This window comes from Ursus americanus, chromosome 11, assembly GCF_024610735.1.
Source record: "Ursus americanus isolate L20-20 chromosome 11, mUrsAme1.1.p, whole genome shotgun sequence".
NCBI lineage: Eukaryota > Metazoa > Chordata > Mammalia > Carnivora > Ursidae > Ursus > Ursus americanus.
The window spans coordinates 36,045,993-36,067,754 of record NC_142137.1 but is presented as its reverse complement, the minus strand read 5'-3'; the positions used below and the strand labels follow the sequence as shown (position 1 = coordinate 36,067,754).

Below are 21,762 nucleotides of genomic sequence, written 5' to 3'. Positions count from 1 at the left end.
ACTTTCTTTTAACCAGTAAAGATAAGTATCTCCCTACATATATTTTAACTTCAGATATCTTTGTTTGAACCATATAAAGTTGTGAGGTTTCAAGATCAAAATGAATTTAGGATCAGCAGTTTCACACCTTCCAACCTGTAGAACAGTAAGGCTGCTGAAAAAGAAGATGGACAAAATCTGTGACCCCTTCATCTCTGTCTGCGTGTTACTCACCCCTAAAACTGACAGCTGAATGGGAACTGCTTTTCTGGCTGCAGGGATCATTTGTACTAATTTCTACTCTTCTTTTGTTTCTCCTTAATTCATCCAGAGACTCATTTTTATTAACATAGCATGGCCATGAGTTGCTTGGCATTAATAGCTCTAGCAAAGAACAGAGACAGAACCCTGGCAGCAGTGTATTAAGGGAATTAAAAGTATTACTTCTAGTCAAAGAACTACTGACTGCTTCAACCTGTCTAGTAGAGTAAGAGTAGAAAATATCTTCTCCCCAGTTCAGTAGAGCCATATAATTTGGGCAGTGGAAGTTTGGTAATAAACTCTGCATGCCAAGCTACCTACTCTTCAGGTCAAGATCTAGGAGAAGAATCCTATTAGTGCTAAGACTAAAGTTGGGACAAAAGGAAATATATTCTGCCTGATGATAACATTGGACATTCATAGATAAAATTCAATACTGAGTTAACTCATAGGTTCTATGACTAGATTTTGAAGCATTATAGAAGGGGCACATAATATTTATAAAGCAAAATCTTTTTTTTTTTAAAGATTTTATTTATTCATTCGACAGAGATAGAGACAGCCAGAGAGAGAGGGAACACAAGCAGGGGGAGTGGGAGAGGAAGAAGCAGGCTCATAGCGGAAGAGCCTGATGTGGGGCTCGATCCCATAATGCCAGGATCACGCCCTGAGCCGAAGGCAGACGCTCAACCGCTGTGCCACCCAGGCGCCCCTATAAAGCAAAATCTTGTACCTGAGAATGGAATTACAGTAAAAAACCAGAATTAAATATTTGGTGATACGTAGTTGGCATTACCAATAATAGAAAATACAAATGGAAAATGAGATGAAAAGATATGCCCATAATAGCTGAAGTTAAAATGTTATCGGTTGACATAAGGAGTAACATAATGGAAAACAAAAATTCATTAATACCATCTGGTATGGGCTGAGTTGTGTTACCCACCCCCCAGCCCCAAAATTCATATGTTGAAATCTTCACCACCACTACCCTCAGAATGACTGTATTTGGAGATAGGATCTTTAAAGGAGTAATTACGTTAAAACGAGATACATTAGGGTAGGCCCTAATCCAATTTGTCTACTGTCCTTAAAAGAAGACATTTGGACACAAATATCCAAAGGAAGATCAGGTGAAAACATAGAAGACTGCCATCTACAAGCCAAGGAGAGAGGTCCAACCCTGCCAGCACCTTGATCTTGGACTTCTGCAGAACTGTGAGAAGATAAATTTCTGTTATTTAAGTCACCTAGTCTGTGTACTTTGTTATGGCAGCCTGAGCAGACAAATATACCATGTTCAAGCCACTTGAAGGTAGAATCAGCAGTCCCCAAAATTGAATAAGATCTTAAAAAAAAAAAAAAAAAAAAAAAAAAAAAAAAAAAAACCGAGTTTTAGGAACTATTCAAGAATATATCTTTAAAAGGATAAAATAATAGAACAAAAAAGGAATATTTGTGCATCTGTTTTTTAGGCCTATGACAAATTGAGATAAGCCATTGTATCTATTTCCATTCCCTGCTCCCCACCCCCAAAAACAAAAGTATAAGAGAAGAGAGATTCAACAAAGGAAGTATTTCCTCAATGGTACTTTGTAAATCATAAATGAAAATTAGAATACTGGAAAGTAATTACGTTAGTTTCCTAGGACTACAGTATCAAAATAGTATACTGGGTAGCTTAAAACAACAGAAATTTTTTGACTTACAGTTTTGGAGGCCTGCAGTCCAGAGTGAAAGTGTTGGCAAGACTGTATTCACCTCTCTGAAGGCACTAGGGAAATAACTGTTTGATGCCTCTCTCCTAGTTTCTGGTAGCCTTAGATGGTTTTTGGCTTATAAATGCATTTTCCAGTCCTGTGTCTTCACATGACATTCCCCATGTGTGCCTTTTCATCTTCCCTCTGTATGCATGTGTTTCTTTGTTCACATTTCCCCTTTTTATCTGATACCAGTCATACTGGGATAGGACTCACTTTAGTGATCTCATTTTATCTTGATTACCTCTGTAAAAACCCTGTTTCCAAATATTGTCAAACGCACAGGTACTGTGGGTTGGTTAGAACTTGGACATACTTTTGGGGGACAGTATTCCACCAATAACGTTAATGTACCAGAATGTTAACAGTGTTAATCACTGTGCCATTGTTATGTGTTTTTTTGGTTTTTCTTTTACCTTTTCTATTTTTTTTTCTGCAATGGGCGTATATTCCTTTTATAATCTGAACAATCTGAATGTTATTCAAAAAGTAAGATAAATGATTTTTGTAAAAGTTTCCCTTTTAAATTATTTTTAATTTAGGTCCCAGTTTTTATGTTATATAATCCTGTTTGGTTTAAATTATTTTCTGATTCAGCAAGAGTCCATTTGCATTAATGTAACATTTAGCAATCTGTCACCTGCATAATTATACATCTGTGATTATAGGTAGGGTAGAAGAAACTTCCATCTCTGAATTAAAATAGTCTGTTAGCATTTGTTATCTGTAGAGAGAAGACTGATGTTGTGGGTAAGAGGAGGACTATATGAATAAAGAAGGCATTTAGCAGTAGGTATATGAGCAGTGTGAACACCACCAGTTACCTCTACGTCTTGAGTCCCTAGGCCACGAAAGTTTTCTCACGCGTTAAGCAAATAGATGAAGCATCCTAGTAGGCAGCATGTCTTTCTGTTTGGATCATATGCCAAGCTCTTCATTGGTTTTGTGTGAGTTAGTGGTTACTGCTTTTTAAAAGTGTGGTTTTATAAGCTTTCTAATGAAGTGACTTCTTTTTTTCTAGATTTGCCTACAATGGATAAGTCAGTGTTTTTGGAATTATTTAGATTGGCTAGAAATCTGCCATTATATTGCTACTTGTGTTTTCCTTGGTCCTGATTATCAAGTGTATATCTGTATAGCTATATTCAGACATCTGCAACAAGACATTCTGCAGCACACTCAGACTCAAGATCTGCAGGTTTTCCTAAAAGTAAGTAACTTTAGGGGGGAAACGGTGGTTAAGAGTTCATAGCTAACTTTGACGGGATGCTTATATGTCAGATACTTTTCTCGACAATCATTGGAAAACAACCTTAAGAGGTAGGTACTATTATTCTTATTTTAGAGATGAGGAAACTGAGGCACCAACTTAAGATAACACACCAGGGAGTGGTGGGACTGCCGTGTGAAGAAGCTAAGCTGTCTGTTAGCCAGTGTGCTATCCCACAAGATGTATTTTCTATCTATATCTATATCTATCTATATCTACCTATACATATATTCCTTATATCTTATCTGGTCACTAAAAGTTCAAGTTACTATGTTAAGACAGAGGTTTGAAACATTTTTAAAACATTTAATGTAATTTCCTGTGCCTTCATATTCTATATTTTTTTAAACTTTCACCTATTTTTATAAAATGTTTCCATGAAAGATGATTCTATCATAACATTCTTTTTAAAAATTCACTACATTATGTAAGTTAATATTTTAAAACAAGATATAACTTGCTTTCTGTCTCATAATAACATGAGTTTTGAAGCTCTGGACTTTAGGAATATAGTTATATAAATACATCCCCGTGTGCAATTCTTGATGGAAGTCCAACTCTATTTGTTTTAAGTTAAAATCTCTCCTTGAATTTGAAGTATGTGTCCCTCGTCCTGCTCCCCTCACCATCCCACAGGCACATAAACACATGAATACACCAAAACCAGCATCTGTCCTTTGCTAGGTTTAGATCAACAAATAATTTCTATGTTAATTAATTTTATCGTTATTCTTTACCACTAGATGCATGTCAGAGCTCTTTTCCCTTTAATCATGATTTTCTATAAATAAATGTTATTTATTATCCAAGATGCCAAACTATCAATAATTTTTATTTTATAAATACTGAATTCAAAAGGTCTCAAACTTTCTCTATATATCACTAGAACTGTTATCTTAGGAACTTTTTTTTTTTTTTTAGAGAGAGAGAGTGAGAGCAAGCATGAGCAGTGTGGGGGTGAGGGGTTGGGGGAGAGAGAAAGGATTTTCAGCAGGCTCCAAGCCCAGCAGGTAGCCTGGCACAGGTCTCCATCTCACGGCCCTGAGATCATGACCTAAGCTGATATCAAGAGTTGGACGCTCAACCAACTGAGCCACCCAGGCGGTCCTTAGGAACATTTTTAGTGAAAAAATATACCAAGACAATGATTGTGCATGTAAAAGGAAAACGTAGGTAGAAAAAGCAAACAACTATCTGCAGGAAGTAATTTGAAGAACAGGGATGGTTAAATGGGGTTATGTTGAGGACAAAATGTGGGTCCCTTTTTAGTAAGGGACACTTTCATCACTACTGTGGTCAATTATAGGAATTTGAGAGTCTGAAATTTTCCCAAGTGCTTATAATATCCTCTAACCTGTAATTCTCTAACCTTTTATCCCACTTCAGTTTCTCTTACAGTGTTTGTCACTAGCTGAAATTTTTTAATATATATTTTTGTCAGTCTTCCTCAGTATAATGTCTGTGTTCCACAAGGTCAGTGATTTTGTCCATCTCAGTTACTAATGGTATTTTCAATGCCTTGAACAGTACCTGGCATATAATAGGTGCCCAATAAATATCTGTTGATAGAATAAACAAATAATACATATAAAGGGAAAGATGAACTTATTTTTGTTCACATTTAATAACAAACATTACTAAATTCTTTAAATCTAATTAACGTTGGTGGTTATTGCAGTTTCTTCTCTTTGTTGACTATTTCTTGATAATGCTATCAGTTTAAAACTAAAGAATTTTTAAATGAGGGGGAAAAGGTTACTACTCAAGTCCTATTTAAATTACTAAAATTTTAATTGAATTGGTTTAAATCCAAACTAAGAACATGCTGGCAAAGAATTAATTTTAGCACTTGTCCTGGAACTAAGCTTACTTCTTACTTCTTCTGTTTGCATTCATCTGAGGGATTAGGAAAAACATCTTTCTGATATTGGACTTCATTTTATTTTTTGTTTTATTTTCAACAGGTAGGTCTCAAGTTCACCTGTCCCTTTTGGTGGGCAATTATTTTTCTTGTGAGGTAAATTCCAGCATGGTTTATTTAAATATGCGTTTACATGCCTCTTTATTCTATTAAGCCCTGTTATGACCTGTTGTTTCCCATGTATATAAACATGTACAGATTCTTTTCCACTTATTTACATATTAACCAATAATGAAACTTTGATTAATAAAGGGGTGTTCATTTTTCCTTCCCTTGAAGACAGCCCAAGTCAGAAATAGTTATATGATTTAAAAATTTCTCATTCAACTGTAGTTATAAGGATTAAACCTGGGGATTTATGTTTTATACTTTCTAATCCAGAAATCTCAAGACTTTGTACAAAGGGTGAAAAAAAAAACCTTAGTAATTCTCCATATAATTATATACCACAGCCATAATACTATTCTTATATAGATTACATGTTATTTCCTAACAATACATATTTAAATAGGATTGCTTCTGAAGAGGTGAAGTGGAACAGAGGACTTTTACTTTTTAGTGTATTTGTTGTTGTTGTTGTTTTTATTTTTGAAGAATGGGTCCATACTTCTTTCATAATAAAAGTTTTTAAAAGGAGGATATTGAATCATTGTATAAAAATGGATAAGACAAGCATCTAACTGTTGTAAATATGTTCAAATAATCAGGCCCAATTGAAAGTTTCCAAAATATTGAAAAGCCACAAACATGCTTTCAACTATTATCAGTTATCCTGAGAAACTTCAGGTAATGAGATGGTTCCAGAAGATTGAAAATATGCAGTTAAAATTTTCCTGTTTTAAATTTCATTTATTGACAGAGAATGACATGATAGGAGCATTGCTTTAGGAATAATAATAATCGGTCTGAAGCATTTAGTATAGAGACAGTATTAATCCATTTGTATTCATTTGGGTTTAGGCTCAAGATTTTAAATTAGGTAATTGGGAGTCTAGACTCATTGCCTACGTTTCTGATAGCCCACTGAGCAATTCTTCATGATCAGTGTACTAAAAAGATGATTTGGAATTTCTTAGCCCAGTTGGTGAACGTGAATAGTCAGGCCAGGTTTACTTGAAAAACAAAACCCCCAAAACCCCAAACACTTTATTTTTTCCACTTTTGACTAAACCACTAAATGCGTAAATGAATGGCATGGGTATAAGATGATATCAACAAGGTGTTTTCTGAGTTTTTCACAATATCTTTGTAGACACAACAAATAAGTGGGTTTGATAATAGAGCAGTGTTATTATATATTATGTATAATAAGTGCATTATTCCCACACGTGGTGATTGATAGATCAGTCCTGAGCTAAGACAACTTCTAAAGGTTTGCTGAAGGGCTTACTCCTTGGATTTAGGGTCCTGGATGTTTTTATCTGTGACAGATGATGGTTTAGAAAATCTGTGGGCATTACACTTACAGAAGAAAAACATCATCCAGAAAAATAAGTACAGTACTCTCAAATATACCAGTGAACTTGAAAATCTAAAGTTTGTTTTTTAAGTGGAGTGTCTATTTCCCTCCTTTCTCTCGCTCTCTTTTTCTCACTCTCACTCACGCATGCAAGCAAGCCAGTTTAGAGTTTAATAGTACTTTAGAAGACCCACTGTTTTAGCCAACTGGCTATATTGCATTTCTCTCTAGCATGATAATGGGTTGGCAGTGATCTTGGTTTTAGTTTGTGAATTCGATTGAATTCAACTTGGGGAAAACTTCACGGAAATGCCAGGCTAGGAAAAGATTGCCTTCCAGTGAAAATCAGGCTGTGAAGCCTCAAAATACTTAATTAAAATGCTTCAACTAAATCCTGCATGTTATGGCAAAATCAATTTATAATTATGAGAAAATCAGATTAATTTCAATCCAATCAGTAAATTGTCGAGAGGAATTTTGTTGTTGTTCCTGCAGCTGTTACCAGAACATGTTGACAGGGTAAGGAATGGAGATCAGACTGAGAAAACATCACATGAATTGCTAAGCTTTTAAAAGACAGAAGTATACATAGTACAAAAAATAATTCATCATCTGAGGGAATAGATCAAACACGTTCAGTTTTATGTTAACCGTGGTTTGTAAATAAGTGTTTTTCATTGTTCTTATATCCCTTGAGTTTGCCTGCATTCAGATTCTGGCTCTGTCATTCTGTAAGTTTGGACACCTTGCTCAACCTCTCTGTGCCTCAGTTTTCTCATCTGTATAATTAGGTGTGAAATGATACCTATTACATGGAATTGTTGAGGAATTAAATGATATCTTTTTGTAAAATACTTCTAGAACATTGGCACATAGCAAGTGCTTTAAAAAAAAAAGCAGTTATTTGAATATTTACATCCCTGTCCCATCCTTCTCTTGTTTTTAACTGAAGAAAAAGATATGTAGAGAACACAGAAAAGGAAACAGGCCTTTTTTTCTGAGCCCGTAGCTAGACTATATACTTTCGGTCCCATTTTTTTCTTCTCTAGCCCTGTAGACATCTTAGTAAATCATAGTAGTACCTGGCATACACTTCAGATCTAGGTCAGGATCGTTCTCTTACTTTGTATTTTATCAAGTCCTATTCCCTCATTTACCCAGCCAGAATTGGATCATCTCCCTATTCATCACATATGCCCATGTATCCCTCAGCTAAGTTAAAATTAATTAATTTATTATTTATTTATTATTTTTGAATTTTGTATTTAAATTCAATTTAGCTAACATATACTGTATTATTACTTTCATGGGTAGAATTTAGTGATTCATCAGTTGCATATAACACCCAGTGCTCATTACATCAAGTGCCCTCCTTAATAACCATCACCCAATTACCCCATCCCCCCACCCTTTTCCCCTCCAGCAGCCTTCAGTTTGTTTCCTATAGTTAAGAGTCTCTTATGATTTGCCTCCCTCTCTGTTTTCATTTTATTTTATTTTTTCTTCCTTTCCCCTATATTTTCTGTTTTGTTTCTTAAATTCCACTTATGAATGAAATCATATGGTATTTGTCTCTCTCTGCCTGACTTACTTCGCTTAGCATAATACCCTCTAGTTCCATCCATGTTGGTGCAAATGGCAAGATTTCATTCTGTTTGATGGCTAATATTCCATTGTGTGTGTGTGAATATATATATATAAATATCTACACACCACATCTTCTTCACTCATCTGTTGATGGGCATCTGGGCTCTTTTCATATTTTGGCTATTGTGGACATTGCTGCAATAAACATTGGGGTACATGTGCCCTTTTGAATCATTATGTTTACGTTCTTTGGATAAGTACCTAGTAGTGTAATTGCTGGGTCATGGGATAGTTCTAGTTTTACCTTTCTGAGGAGCCTCCATACTGTTTTCCAGAGTAGCTGCACCAGTTTGCATTCCCACCAACAGTGTAGAGGGTTCCCCCTTCTCTGCATCTTCGCCAACATCTGTTGTTTCCTGAGTTGTTAATTTTAGACATTCTGATCAGTGTGAGGTGGTATGAGTTAAAATCTTTTAAGAATCACATATTCTTTCCTAAATATTTATGAACCTCATACTCTATCCAGAACTACACACATTATATAAATTTCCCTAATCCTGAGGATCATTAGTGTGCTTATTAAAACTGACATATCTAGACTCCTCCCCAGACTTACCAAAACAATTTTCATGACAGGCCTGAGTTGCCAGTTTTTAGTATAAAATCTCAAACAGCTTGAAACCTTTAGAATATGTAAAAATGTTACCTTTGTTTGTTTTTTTTAAAGATTTTTTATTTATTAATTTGACATAGACAGCCAGCGAGAGAGGGAACACAAGCAGGGGGAGTAGGAGAGGAAAAAGCAGGCTCCTACCAGAGGAGCCTGATGTGGAGCTCGATCTCAGAACGCTGGGATCATGCCCTGAGCCGAAGGCAGACGCTCAACGACTGCGCCACCCAGGCGCCCCATAAAAATGTTACCTTTGAAACTTGAATCTGGAATACCAACACCAGGGATTCAAAAGTTTTGGGACTATTGGGCTCAGGAATTTCTAATTATACCAAGCATCCCAGGAGAAACATACTAGAAAAAAACATTACTTACAGATTGGTTGTTTTTCTACTACTTTAACCAAGAATGTAGGTCCTTTTTCATGATAGGGCAAACACAACACACAAAATATCATCTCTAGCAAAGGTAAAGAGCAGAGCTAAGTTCACAAAACCCCTTAGCTCATGTGACTCTTACTATATAATTTATGCTGCTTATGTGAGATTTGATATTCATGTAAATCCTTTAAGTTACCTCAGTGTATATAAAGTTCTACACCTTTTGTGGTAAACTTTTATATGTTTCCAGGTGATTATTAATAAGTATCAACTCATTGTTCCTATTTAACCCACTCAAAGTGACTTTTTTCCCAGACTTTATAAAGAACTATTACATCTTTTTTGAAATCACCTTTCAAATGCATTAATAATTAAATCTGGGAAAGAATATAGCAGAAAATACCTAAACTTGATCCTGAAGTCATAAAACTAAGGCATATGATGTTAGCACACTCAGTCTGTTTGTACTTTGTATCTATTTACTACCCCCAAAGGCCTTATCTTTGATTCAGATTCCAAATTTACAGGGCTTGCAGTAGTTCTAAAAACATTTTTGCTAGAAATTATTTTTGGAAACTTTAACTGATAAAAGTAATGTTTGAAAGTATAGGTATAGCTTGATTTCTGTAAGAGGCACATTCCTGAGAAGTTGCAAGAAAAGACAGTAATATAATATTTTAAGTGGATTGTTCCCTTATCTTTTTGGCAAGGGGTTGAAAAACAGACTGAAGTCAGTAATCTTTGATATTGAACATTATAGATTTGTAGTGTGATCAAGAAAATCTAATTTAGCCATTTTAGAGACCATCAGTTAATAGAGATGTTCTTACTATGAAACCATTAACACCTTGAGTGCTTACTGAATGTCAGGCACTGGGCAAAGGGATTTATGGGTATTGTTAATTCACTCATTGACTTATCCAGCTGTTGTACAACAGCTATGTCCCAGGCACAGCTGTGTCACAAGACAAGCCATGTCCCTACCAACATTGACCTTTCATTCTACTGGTAGACAAATATTTGAATGAATATATCATGTTTCAGGTTTTGATAGATCTTACTATAAGGAAATCAAACATCTTAAGAGAGTCAGACTAAGTCAGAGTTGCTATCTAGATAGAGTCCAGCAAAGGCTACTCTGAGAGAGTAAGCAGAGATCTGAGTGAAGCAAAGGAAAAAAGCAATGCTAGGACTTCTCAGCAAGCTTCTTCTATATAAGAAGGCAAAGGCAGAATCTTAGAGGTAAGAATGAGGCTGGCCCACTTAGGAAGTGTTGAGATGACCACTGTGGCCAGAACAAGGTGAGATAGAACAGTAAGAGAGGAGTCAGGAGCCAGATCATATAAGGTTTTATAGTCCATGAAAAGGAGTTCAGACAGTACAACCTTATGCCATTATTGTATGCATTTGCACATGAGAAACTGAGGCTTAGAGTGTCAGTAAACTTCCCCAGGTTCATACATCTAGTAACTAGTATAGGGGAGTTTGAACCCTTTTTTGGTCTGAATCCAAATCTTGTAGTCCTTCTAGTTTATCAGGTTGTCTCTCACTGACTAGTCTGGTTACCTTTTTAAAAATCCTAAACTGAATGGCCCTTTTAATTAAATGTTCTCAATAGTAAAAGAAAATCAGTGGATGTGTATTTGAAACTGGGTTCTGTATACAAAGGGGAGAGGCAAGCTGTGTGTATGCCAAATCATGGAATAGTGAATGCACATGAAGTATTGTGGTTTAGAATAGTAATTTTTATTTTTCATTTTATTATTTTTTAAAAGATTTTATTTATTTGACAGAGCGAGCAAGCAAGAGAGAGAGCACAAGCCCAGGGAGAGGCAGAGGGAGAGGGAGAAGCAGGCTCTCCGCTGAGCAGGGAGCCTGATGTGGGGCTTGATCCCAGGACGCTGGGATCATGACCTGAGCCAAAGGCAGGCACTTAACCAACTGAGCCACCCAGGCACTGTAGAATAGTAATTTTTAATGCCTTTTGATGATTCAACATCTGAAACCTAGAATTAATGAAGAGAACCAGCATTGAAGGTATTATACTGGTTAAAAAGCCATTAGGTACACAAAAGAAAATTCAGTATGCTCAAAATGAACCAAGATATAAACCACTTCAGAAGTAACGGATTATCTATAAACCACTTCAGAAGTAACGGATTATCTATAAACCACTTCAGAAGTAACGGATTATCTATAAACCACTTCAGAAGTAATGGATTAAAAAAAAAAACGTGAAATAGTGCATTGTTTATGTAAGAAGGGATAGTGTTGTCTTATAGAATTACATATGTCTGCTATTTAAAGAATAAGGGAATTCAGGTGTGCCTGGCTGGCTTAGTCAGTAGAGCATGCAACTTTTGATCTCAGGGCCATAAATTCAAGCCCCACGTTGGGGGTAGATATTACTTATGGGGGGAAAAAAAAGAAGGAATGAGTGAATTCATACTTTTATAGAGTCCAATATACTGAGGTCTATAAATAAAATGATAAAGCAGTATTCTGAGGAAATATCTGTTATAAATTGAACGATAAGCTGGCAGTCTAAGTGGTCATAATTACAAAGTAAAGTTATCCACTAAAGTCATTAGAGAACATTTAGGATAAAATGAAAAATATACCACTCTGAAGATGAAAAGTAGAATTAGAAATTCTGAAGATTTTATGCCGAGTTATAAATTGTAAAATTTAAATAGTGAACTACATCATTTAAAAACATTCTTTTAAAAATAATATTTTTCTCTTATGAAATATGACCTTAATAGACTTATTTGGCCATTTTTATTTGTTTCAAGTTTTTATTTAAATTCCAGTTAGTTAACATACAGTGTAATATTAGTTTCAGGAGAATTCAGTGATTCATTACTAACATATAATACCCAGTGTTTATCATAAGGGCTCTCCATAATCCCTATCACCAATTTAACCCATCCCCCATCCTCCTCCCCTCCAGCAACCCTCAGTTTGTTCTCTATAGTTAAGAGTCTGATTTATGGTTGTCTCCCATTTTCCCCCATGTTCATTTGTTTTATTTCTTAAATCCACATGTAAGTGAAATCATATGGCATTTGTCTTTGACTGACTTATTTTGCTTAGCATAATATACTCTAGCTCCATCCACCTCATTGTAAATGGCAAGATTTCATTCTTTTTGATGGCTGAGTAATATTCCATTGTGTATATATATACCATATCTTCTTTATCCATTCATCAGTTGATAGACATTTGGGCTTCTTCCATAATTTGGCTATTGTTGATAATGCTACTATAAACATTGGGGTGCACGTGTCCCTTCAAATCAGTCTTTTTGTGTCCTTTGGGTAAATACCTAGTAGTACAATTGCTGGGTCATAGGATAGTTCTGTTTTTACCTTTTTGAGAAAACTCCATACTGTTTTCGAGAGTGGCTGCACAAGTTTGCATTACGGGTGTCTCTTCAGTATAGTTATCAGGTTATTTTCTCTTTATTTTAAAATTAACATCCAAAATTAAAGCCATAATTCAAAAAAACATTTTAAGGGATAAATATATGTAAAACAAGTGATAGCAGTGGTTCTCCATAAGTAGTTTTTTTTTTTATAAATTAAGTGGAACAGTAATTAAAAGATGCCCAATAGATTTTGCATATTTTTGCCCAGAAAAGGATTGTTAGAGCTGTTCAAATGGTGTCATCTATTATGATTCAGTTAATGAACAATAAGGATTCTTTAAAAAATCATGAATATGCACTAAAGCAATTTTTCTGACATTGGGTTTTTATCTGGTTAGAATAACACATTAATATAATTTCTCTCCAACTGAGATATAGTTTTAATGAGGAGTTGATCAGTGCCAAATCACACATAATTTGAATGAAAAGAATGGACAAATTCATAAATAGTTCCATGACCACACAGTAACTATTAAAAGTGAATTCTTGAACAGTAAGAATGGTCTTACTTCAATCCTATTTTTCCCCTAAAGCAAAGTGAAATATTTTTTGATAGGAGAGAATTTTACAAAGACCCAGTATTTCTGCTCTTCATAGGATGAACATCTTCCCTTTGATTGAGTTGCTTATACATAAAACTGGAGTCACAATATATACCTCAGCTGTTAATGTTTTAGGACAGGGACCTGCCAAAATAACTTTGTGTCTTCCGTTTACAATTAAGAATGAATGAGTTAATGAAGAAATAAAAGAATAGATAACATTATAATTATTTTTTAAGTTAAAAGTTCAAATTTTTGTGTTGGAAGGAATTAGATCTAGCCAATGTTATAATGTTATGCATACAACTTAACATCATTTAGTTCTTTGAGCTATGACATCAGACTTGTAGATGAGTAATACTTTTGTTTAATGTACCAACTATTCCTCCAGGTTACCCATATTTTAGGTGACAAATGGCAAAATAAGTATAAGTTCTCCCAAGTTATTTGCAAGCTATGAACTATTACTTAAGTAAGTGAGCAGTGACATCTGAGGGAGGACTTTACAAACATTCATTCTTACTGAGAATCGCGTGTAATGTTTTCCTAGTTGTTATGCATTTGTGTGACTCCTGTATAAACTGATTACCTCTAACACAATATCTGGTATAGTATAATATGTTACCTTTTATTCTTTTCGAGTTGCTTTTGGTTTTTGTTAATAACTTTTACCTTTAAAAACTGTAATCTCTAGAAAGGCATGAATTGTCCAATTTTTAAAATAACCTCCAAAACTCTGAACATACTACTACACTGGATCAGATATGATTTTTCTTTAGAATTTTTGTTTTATTTTGGAGGGTAGGTACTAATAGCTAGTATTTGGAAATGCTAAAAGAAATAGCCGTACAATTCCCTTAAAGTCTCCAAGATTCTAAGTGACTATTCCTACTGTTTTAATTTATTCTTGAGTGCCTCATTTGGGACACTAACCATTAAATTCAGAATTAGCATAGACATGCGTAGTACCAACATTATGAGTTACAGACTGTTGAAGGTTTTATGAACCTTCAGAGCTGTAGAACAGATATTTCTTGCAACATTATAGTATCCTTTGATAAGCTTTAGGGATTTTATTAATTAAAACTGTGAACAATCATTCTATAATTGAAACTTTATCCAAAATAGTAGGAAGATTTCATTATCTAAGAGTTCACCTTATTTTTTGTTAGCTTTATGTAAAGCATATTTGGTTTTAAAAACAGACAACCTTGTTTCGTAGGTACATGATTTCTTCCTATCACATACACAGCCTACTAGATAAAAAGCAATTACACATGTACTAGCAACATAAAGCCCCCATCTATAGCTGAAAAATAAAGTCAACTATTTAAAATTCATTAACTTAGAATTGTGTTTCTTTACCCAAGGAAATTAACTTCTCTTTATATTTTTTGACAGGAAGAAGCACTGCATGGTTTTCGAGTTAGTGATTACTTTGAATACATGGAGATTCTGGAACAAAACTACCGACCAGTGGTGCTGAGAGACATGCGGAATGTTAGAGTGCAGAGCACATAGATGGTGGAGCACACAGTTTAATGTGATGTTTTATTTATTTGTAAAGGAAACAGAGGGACTGGACTGTTCTCTGTGTCTATAACAACATATGTTTGTGAATACACATACTGTGAATCAATACTGGGACTTTTTCAATATAATAATATATATTCAAGTAGGAATTCACTCAATTTGTGACATGAAGTAAGTTCATTTTTGTTAAGTTCATTGTTTTGTGAGGTTTAGAATCAGATCTAATTTACTTATAGTTCTTTGTGTTTAACAGCTAATCCCAACCGACATCTCTTTCTTCACCAGAAGATTATTTTTTTTTCCAAATGAGTTTTGAGAGAAGCATCAAACTGTATATAATTATTTGACTAGCCAGAGAGAGAGTCCATAGAAACAAGGAAGACATTTGTTTTCTTCATGTTTTGTCTGCACATATAAAGGAAAATAGACAAAGCCACAACTACTAATTTTACATGTGGAGGAAATAAATGATATTTATCATGGCAAATGCTAAGAAAACTGTTGTTCAGACATAATTGTTTTTCTAGGAATTGCTTTTGATACCTGTATCAACTTGCAATTTTTCATGTGAAATGTAGCCTCTACATGGTTCATTTAAAAGATAGATTGGTTATTTCATACTGATAAGCATTTGACTCATTTGTTATGCATTTTTCTTGGTGATAAATTTTATTTGTACTGAACTTAAAAACATTAGAATAATTTCTAAATTATTTTAAATGACTAACACGATGTTTTATTTAAATAGAAGGCTTTGCTCCAATGAGATTAATACAATATGCTAAGGTCTATTTTCTTATAACTGTCACATTTAATATATGAAAAGTAATACACAAAAATACTTTGCAGTTAGCAATTTTAACAAGTTTTTTAAAATTATAGGTAGTAGTCATTTTGCATGCATTACTTATATTTAAATATAAATCAACCATTAAAACCATTTTGAAGCCTTTTTTTTTAAACCAAAAATAGCTCATCCACAAACTCATTTTTCTTTTCAGTATCATGAAACAACTGGCACCATACAGTTTTCAGTTTTGTGATATCTAGGCTATTATAATATCAACCTTCCAAAATTAGGCTTTATGCTGTAAATGCTAACAGTAGCTGCTCAGTAATGGTGTTCGTAAAGGGCACTGAAAAAGTTGAGAAAAGAAAATTGAGCAAGTTAATTTGACCTATTGCTCCCTTTAGCTCTGGTTGATAGGAGTTAAGTCCTAGGTTACTACAAAATACCAAGCTTTGTCTACTTTCAAACTTAATTTTGGAAAGCTGTAATACATGTTAATGGTTTCATTTCTTCCCATCCTGTTCCTGAGTTACTGTTATTGATACTAAGAAATTGCAGCTTTATTTCCTTTTTAAAAGCTCTTACACGGTAATGGGAAGTACAAATGGAGAAGGAACTATAACTTAGTTTTGTAATATTCATGGGTGATTTTGATTAGAAACTGAAGTAAGATCTAGGTAATAACAGTTACATTTTGGAAAAGTGAATTCAGCTGGAGCCAGAAGGTGTTTGTTTTTATTTGTTAAATAAATGTCTTATGAACAATGACCTAGCAATTTGGTGAAATAAAATGTAAAATATGGTAGTTTATGTAGCTAGCATTGTAAATTATTTTGTACCTATTATTTTAATAATACTCTTTAGAATAGAAATAAATACAACCCTGCCTTGCCTTTCAGTTTTGTTTTTAATTATTTAAAGTGTAAGTCCTTGGGTAGGACAGACTTTATTTCTACTTTGTGAATTGGTACCTCATACATTTTAACAGGATTCATTATAAGAAACTATATTTTATGATAACAATGTAAACAAATTTGTGAAAAATTTAAGCGCTCATATATAAATCTTTGAGTATCTGTTTTCAGAATTTCATCTCTGTCGTTACGCCTCTTCATGATGCATAGGCATCTAAGGAATCTGTGAAGGTAAAGTAAATCTCAGAAATTAATCTAACCTTAACAATTCTACCCAAATTTATGATTATTAAATTATGTTACGCTCTAGTTTGATTTTCCAATTCCAAGATGTTGAAGAAATTTCTTTGGTTGTTCATTAAACAGACATGTTTTGAGGCTTGTACATATAATGAAATATTTTGAATATTCAGGATAGGATAAATGAAATAACAGTACTGCCACTCCCAGAGTCCACAGTCCTCATGGATAGATGAATAATTTTGAACTGTGGAAAATGTAGTTTTAAAGATGACAAGAATTGATCCCTGGCTTTTGTGGCTTTGAAAACAGCAGTTCTGATGGAGTAGTGAAGTTTGTTTAGATCAGGGTTAATTGATGCTGAGAAGAAAGACTAAAGACTGACCCTTCTAGGAGCACTGCTGAACAGAGAGAGTATGGGTGGTAGCTACAGGCGGCCTGGGGTCGAGAGACTTTTTAAGATGGAAAATAGAAGCAGTTTATGTAAGTAGAAATGGTGCAGTAGAGAAAGAAAAACATGCTGAAGAGAAAAATGCTGGAGTGAATGTCATGAGACTCATTACTGTAGGAATGAAAACTGCAATAGCCATTTTGGAAGTTTGGGTTTTGTTTTGTTTTTCTTTTTCAAATTAAGTTAAACACACACTTCATTATGTGACTCAGCAGTATTCCTTCTAGGCATTTCCCCCAAGGAAATAAAAGACATGTCCATACAAAGGCATGCATGAATAATATAGCTTTATTCATTATAGTCCCAAAATGGAAACAACCCAAAACTCAACTGGTGAATGGATAAACAAATGGAATACAACTCAGCATTAAAAAATGCCACCTACTAATGCACAAAAAAGAACACATATTGTTGGATTCCATTTACATGATGTTTTAGAAAAGGCATATCTATAGTGACAGAATGTTACTGGTTTCCAGGGCCTAGGTTGTGAGTGGGTGTGAAGAAAGGGGATTTACTGCATAGAGGTGTCTATGTCATAATTGTAGTGATGGTTACATGCCTGTATTTTTAAAAGTACTTTGAAATGTATGCTTAAAATGGGTGAATTTTACATTTCACCTCAGTAAAGCTGATTATCAAAAGATAAATACTGCAAAGAGAAATTGACAAATCTGTTATAACGGAAGCGTTTCAACATTAGCAATTATGTTAGCTGTAGGTTACTTGTGGATGCCTTAAACAAGTTGAGGAAAATCCTTTCTGTTCCTATTTTGGTGAGAGTTTCGGAAATAGAATTTCTGTCTGGAAATGATTTTATTGAATACTTTATGTAAAAGTAATCTTTACATGAGTTTCCCCCTTTTTCTGGTCTGTTGATATGATAATTTCCCAACATTTCTAATGCTAAACCAACCTTGCATTCCTGAGATTAACTCTACTTGGTCATAATATTTTATCATTTTTACATACTGTCAGATTTGATTTGTTAAAATTTTGTTAGGGATTTTTATGTCTGTGTTCATAAGGGATATTGATCTGTAGTTTTCTTTTTCTGATTTTGATATCATGGTAATGCTGGCTTCATAACATGAGAAGTGTTCATCTGTTTTCTAGAAGTTTATACAAAATGGTATTATATTTTTTCCTTCAATGTTTGGTAGAATTTCCCAGTAAAGCCTGGAATTTTCTTTGTGATAAGATTTTTTACAAAAAAAAAAATTAATTTCTCTAATAGACACATGGCTATTCAAAATATTCATAAGTGAACTTTGGTAATTTCTTTTAAGGAATTTCTCCATTTTATCAGATTGTCAAATTTATAGGCACTGAATTGTTCATAGTTATTACTTTGTTACATTTTTAATATGTGTAGAATTTGTGGTGATGTCACTACTCTCAGTTTTGGTATTGTTCATTTTATTTTGTTTTTTTTTTCTTGATCTGTCTGGCTAGAAGTTTGTGCATGTTCTCAAAGAACTAGCTTTTAGTTTGAACAGTTTCTCTTTTTCTGTTTTCTGTTCCATTGATTTCCATTCAGAACTTTATTATTTCCTTCTACTTGTTTGAGTTTCATTTGCTTCTATTTCTCTAGTTTCTTAGTCATTTATTTTAGATCCTTCCTTTCTAGTATGGGTGTTCAGTGCTATGGAATTCCCAATATGTACTGCCTTAGTTGCAGCCACAAATTTTGATATGTTGCGTATACATTTTATATAGTTGGGAATACTTTATATTCTACCTTTTGATTTTTGTTTGATACATGGGTTATTTAGAGATCGGTAATTTAGATTCCCAAATATTTTGGGATTTTTCCAGGTATACAGTTGAACAATACAGATTTGAACTGTGTGGGTTCATTTACAATTTTTTTTACAGTGTAGTCCCGTAGATGTATTTTCTCTTACGACTTAACATTTTTCCATCTAGCTTAGTTTAAGAATAGAGTATATAATACATAAAATATCCAAAATATATGTATTAACTGACTGTTATCAGTAGGGCTTCCAGTAAACAGTAGGCTATTTGTAGTCACATTTTTGAGCAAGTCAAATGTTATATGTGGATCTTCCACTATGGGGAGTGGGAGTGAGTGTCAGCTCCCCTAAATACTGTGTTGCTCAAGGGTCAGCTGTATTTCTGTTATTGATTTCTAGTTTAATTTCACTGTGGCTAGAACATTCATTATGTTAATCCTCTTAAATTTATTAACATTTGTTTTATGTCCCAGATTATCTACCCATAAGTGCTTTTCATATAACTTAAAAGAAATATATATTTTGCTCTTTTTGTGTAGAGTGGTCTGTGCATCTCAGATCAAATTGTTTGGCATTGTTTGTCTTGTGTATCTTTACTGACCTTTCTGGCTACTTGTTTTAGCTATTGTGAGAATAATGTTGAAATTAATTGTAATTGTGGATTTTCTGTATCTCCTTTCAGTTCAGTTTTTCCTTCATGCATTTTGAAGCTCAATTATTAGGTGTATATATTTTATGATTGTTATATACTTTTGATAAATTAACTGCTTTATCCTTGTGAAATAACTGTTTATCCTTAGTAATATTTTTTCTTCTGAAGTCTGAATTTAATATCTAATATTTAATAGTCTTCTGAATTTAACATTGATATGACTATTCCAAAGTTTTGTTTTGTTGTTTAGGATTTGTGTGATCTTTCTCCATTATTTTACTTTACCCTTATGTATTTTTTATATTTAAAGTGATTTTATTGTAGGCAGCATAAAATTGGGCCTAGCTCCACCCCTTCCCCAATCTTGGCAAATCATACCTTCTAATTAGGATGTTTAGACCAATTACATTTCATGTAATTATTGATATGTTTGGGTTTACATTTTATATTTGCACTTATCATCTTGTTTGTTTTCTGTTTGTTTCAACTGTTTTTATTCCCCTTTTTTTCCTGCCTTCTTTTGTATTGTTTTAGTTGATTCCATATTATGCTCTTCACTGGTTTATTAGATGTATTTCTTTCTTTATATTAGTACAACTTTCAGGTTTGTGTTACACGTCTTTAGTTATCCACAGTCTGCCTTCAAATAATATTACACCACTTTGTCTTTAGTATAAGAACCTTATAAACAATAAACTCCAAAAGTTTACTGGGTCACTCTAATCCAAAGCATTATCTCATTTCTCTTAAATTATTAAAGGTTTCTTAACTATCCTCTTGTAAATAATTATATAGTCTTACATTCTATTTCTTATATTATTATTTTGAATTTTTTCACTCTCATTATTTAATGCTAGCATTATTATTCAACAAATGGATCAGTAATAAACACTTTTCTTTGGGAATGTCATCTCCCCAAAATTAAGTACATATTTCAAAAGGACAGAGGCAAAGGTTATTAATTTCCATCTCCCAGAAATTCTACCCCAGTGCCAGGCACGGAGCAGAATATCATATTATTTGCTGAATGAAATATCAAAGTTGTTTTGAATTATTACAATAATACAGAAGGAACACAGTTTGAAACCTCAGACCACATTTTCCCCTCCACTCCTTTAATAGGTAAAGCAGGGAGGAAACAACTTATGTTCTTGTTACAAATGTTTTCTTATTGTTTGTTGTGGAATGTATTTTTTATACAAATAATAGTTTACTAAATTGTTTAGCAATGATTATAACTAAAATGTATGTGTGTTTTCCTTCTGTGTGTGTGTGTGTGTATGCATGTGTGAGTGGTTCTTTGCATATGGGTATTATTTTGGCTATAACATGCACCTGAAAGGCTTGTGTGACCTAGCTGAGGAATCTAACCATTATTTGGAAATACCATTTTGAAATACACCGTGTGTGCTTATCTTTTATTTATAAAAATGGACAAATTTGGTGTCTGAATCTGTATAACCAGGTAGACAGTCATGTCCTAAATGATACAGTTCTGAAGGCAGAAGTGTTGAACATCTCATGTGTCAAGATCTCTCCTAGCAGAATGATGCTGAATATTTCTAAATTTGTTCTTGCTAAGCCTGTCCTTACTATTCCTGTATTATATATGATGGTTTAGACATAAACCAACAAACTACAGCCTCTTTCTGTAAATAAAGTTTCACTGGAACACTGCTTATTTGTTTATGTATTGTCTATTGCTCTTTTACAATGGCAGAGTTGAATAGTTGTGACAGTATATGTGGCCCGCAAAACCTAAAATATTTGTTATCTAGCCCTTCACAGGAAGTTTTTGCCAACTCTGGTTTAGAGTACTAATTATGTGTATAAATCCAAATCCACTTTGGGATAAACTTTTTAGAAATACAGAAGACGCTAGAGGACATCTAATCCAAAACCTTTATTTCACAAATGAAGCTATGACTCAGAAAGTAAAGAGGGGTCCCAAGATTATATAGAGGAGAAATATAATGCAGTAGATAAAACTGAGAGCTCAGGAGGCTGACTGCCTGAATTTAGATCCTGGCTCTGTCATCAAGTTAACTCCTCTGTACCTCAGTTTACTTGTTGGTAAAGTGGGCATAGTAGTAGTAACTACCTCGTAGGATTAGATGCAATGCCTGCATTTTTAACAATTCCTTAGCAAGCCTTCAGTAAATTGTA

General features: G+C 33.8%; 1 protein-coding gene across 3 annotated transcripts in view; it reads left to right on the top strand.

Annotated features, from left to right (window-relative positions):
• TBC1D32 (TBC1 domain family member 32) overlaps window positions 1–21,273 on the top strand; it is a 214,071-nt gene extending 192,798 nt beyond the window's left edge. For all 3 annotated transcript variants that reach the window (XM_045798573.2, XM_045798571.2, XM_045798572.2), the window contains 2 exons: window positions 3,022–3,210; window positions 14,661–21,273. In XM_045798573.2, the coding sequence (XP_045654529.2) occupies window positions 3,022–3,210; window positions 14,661–14,780 (309 nt within the window). In that variant the 3' untranslated portion in view covers window positions 14,781–21,273. The remainder of the gene's footprint in view (window positions 1–3,021; window positions 3,211–14,660) is intronic.
• Window positions 21,274–21,762: the final 489 nt, after the last annotated feature.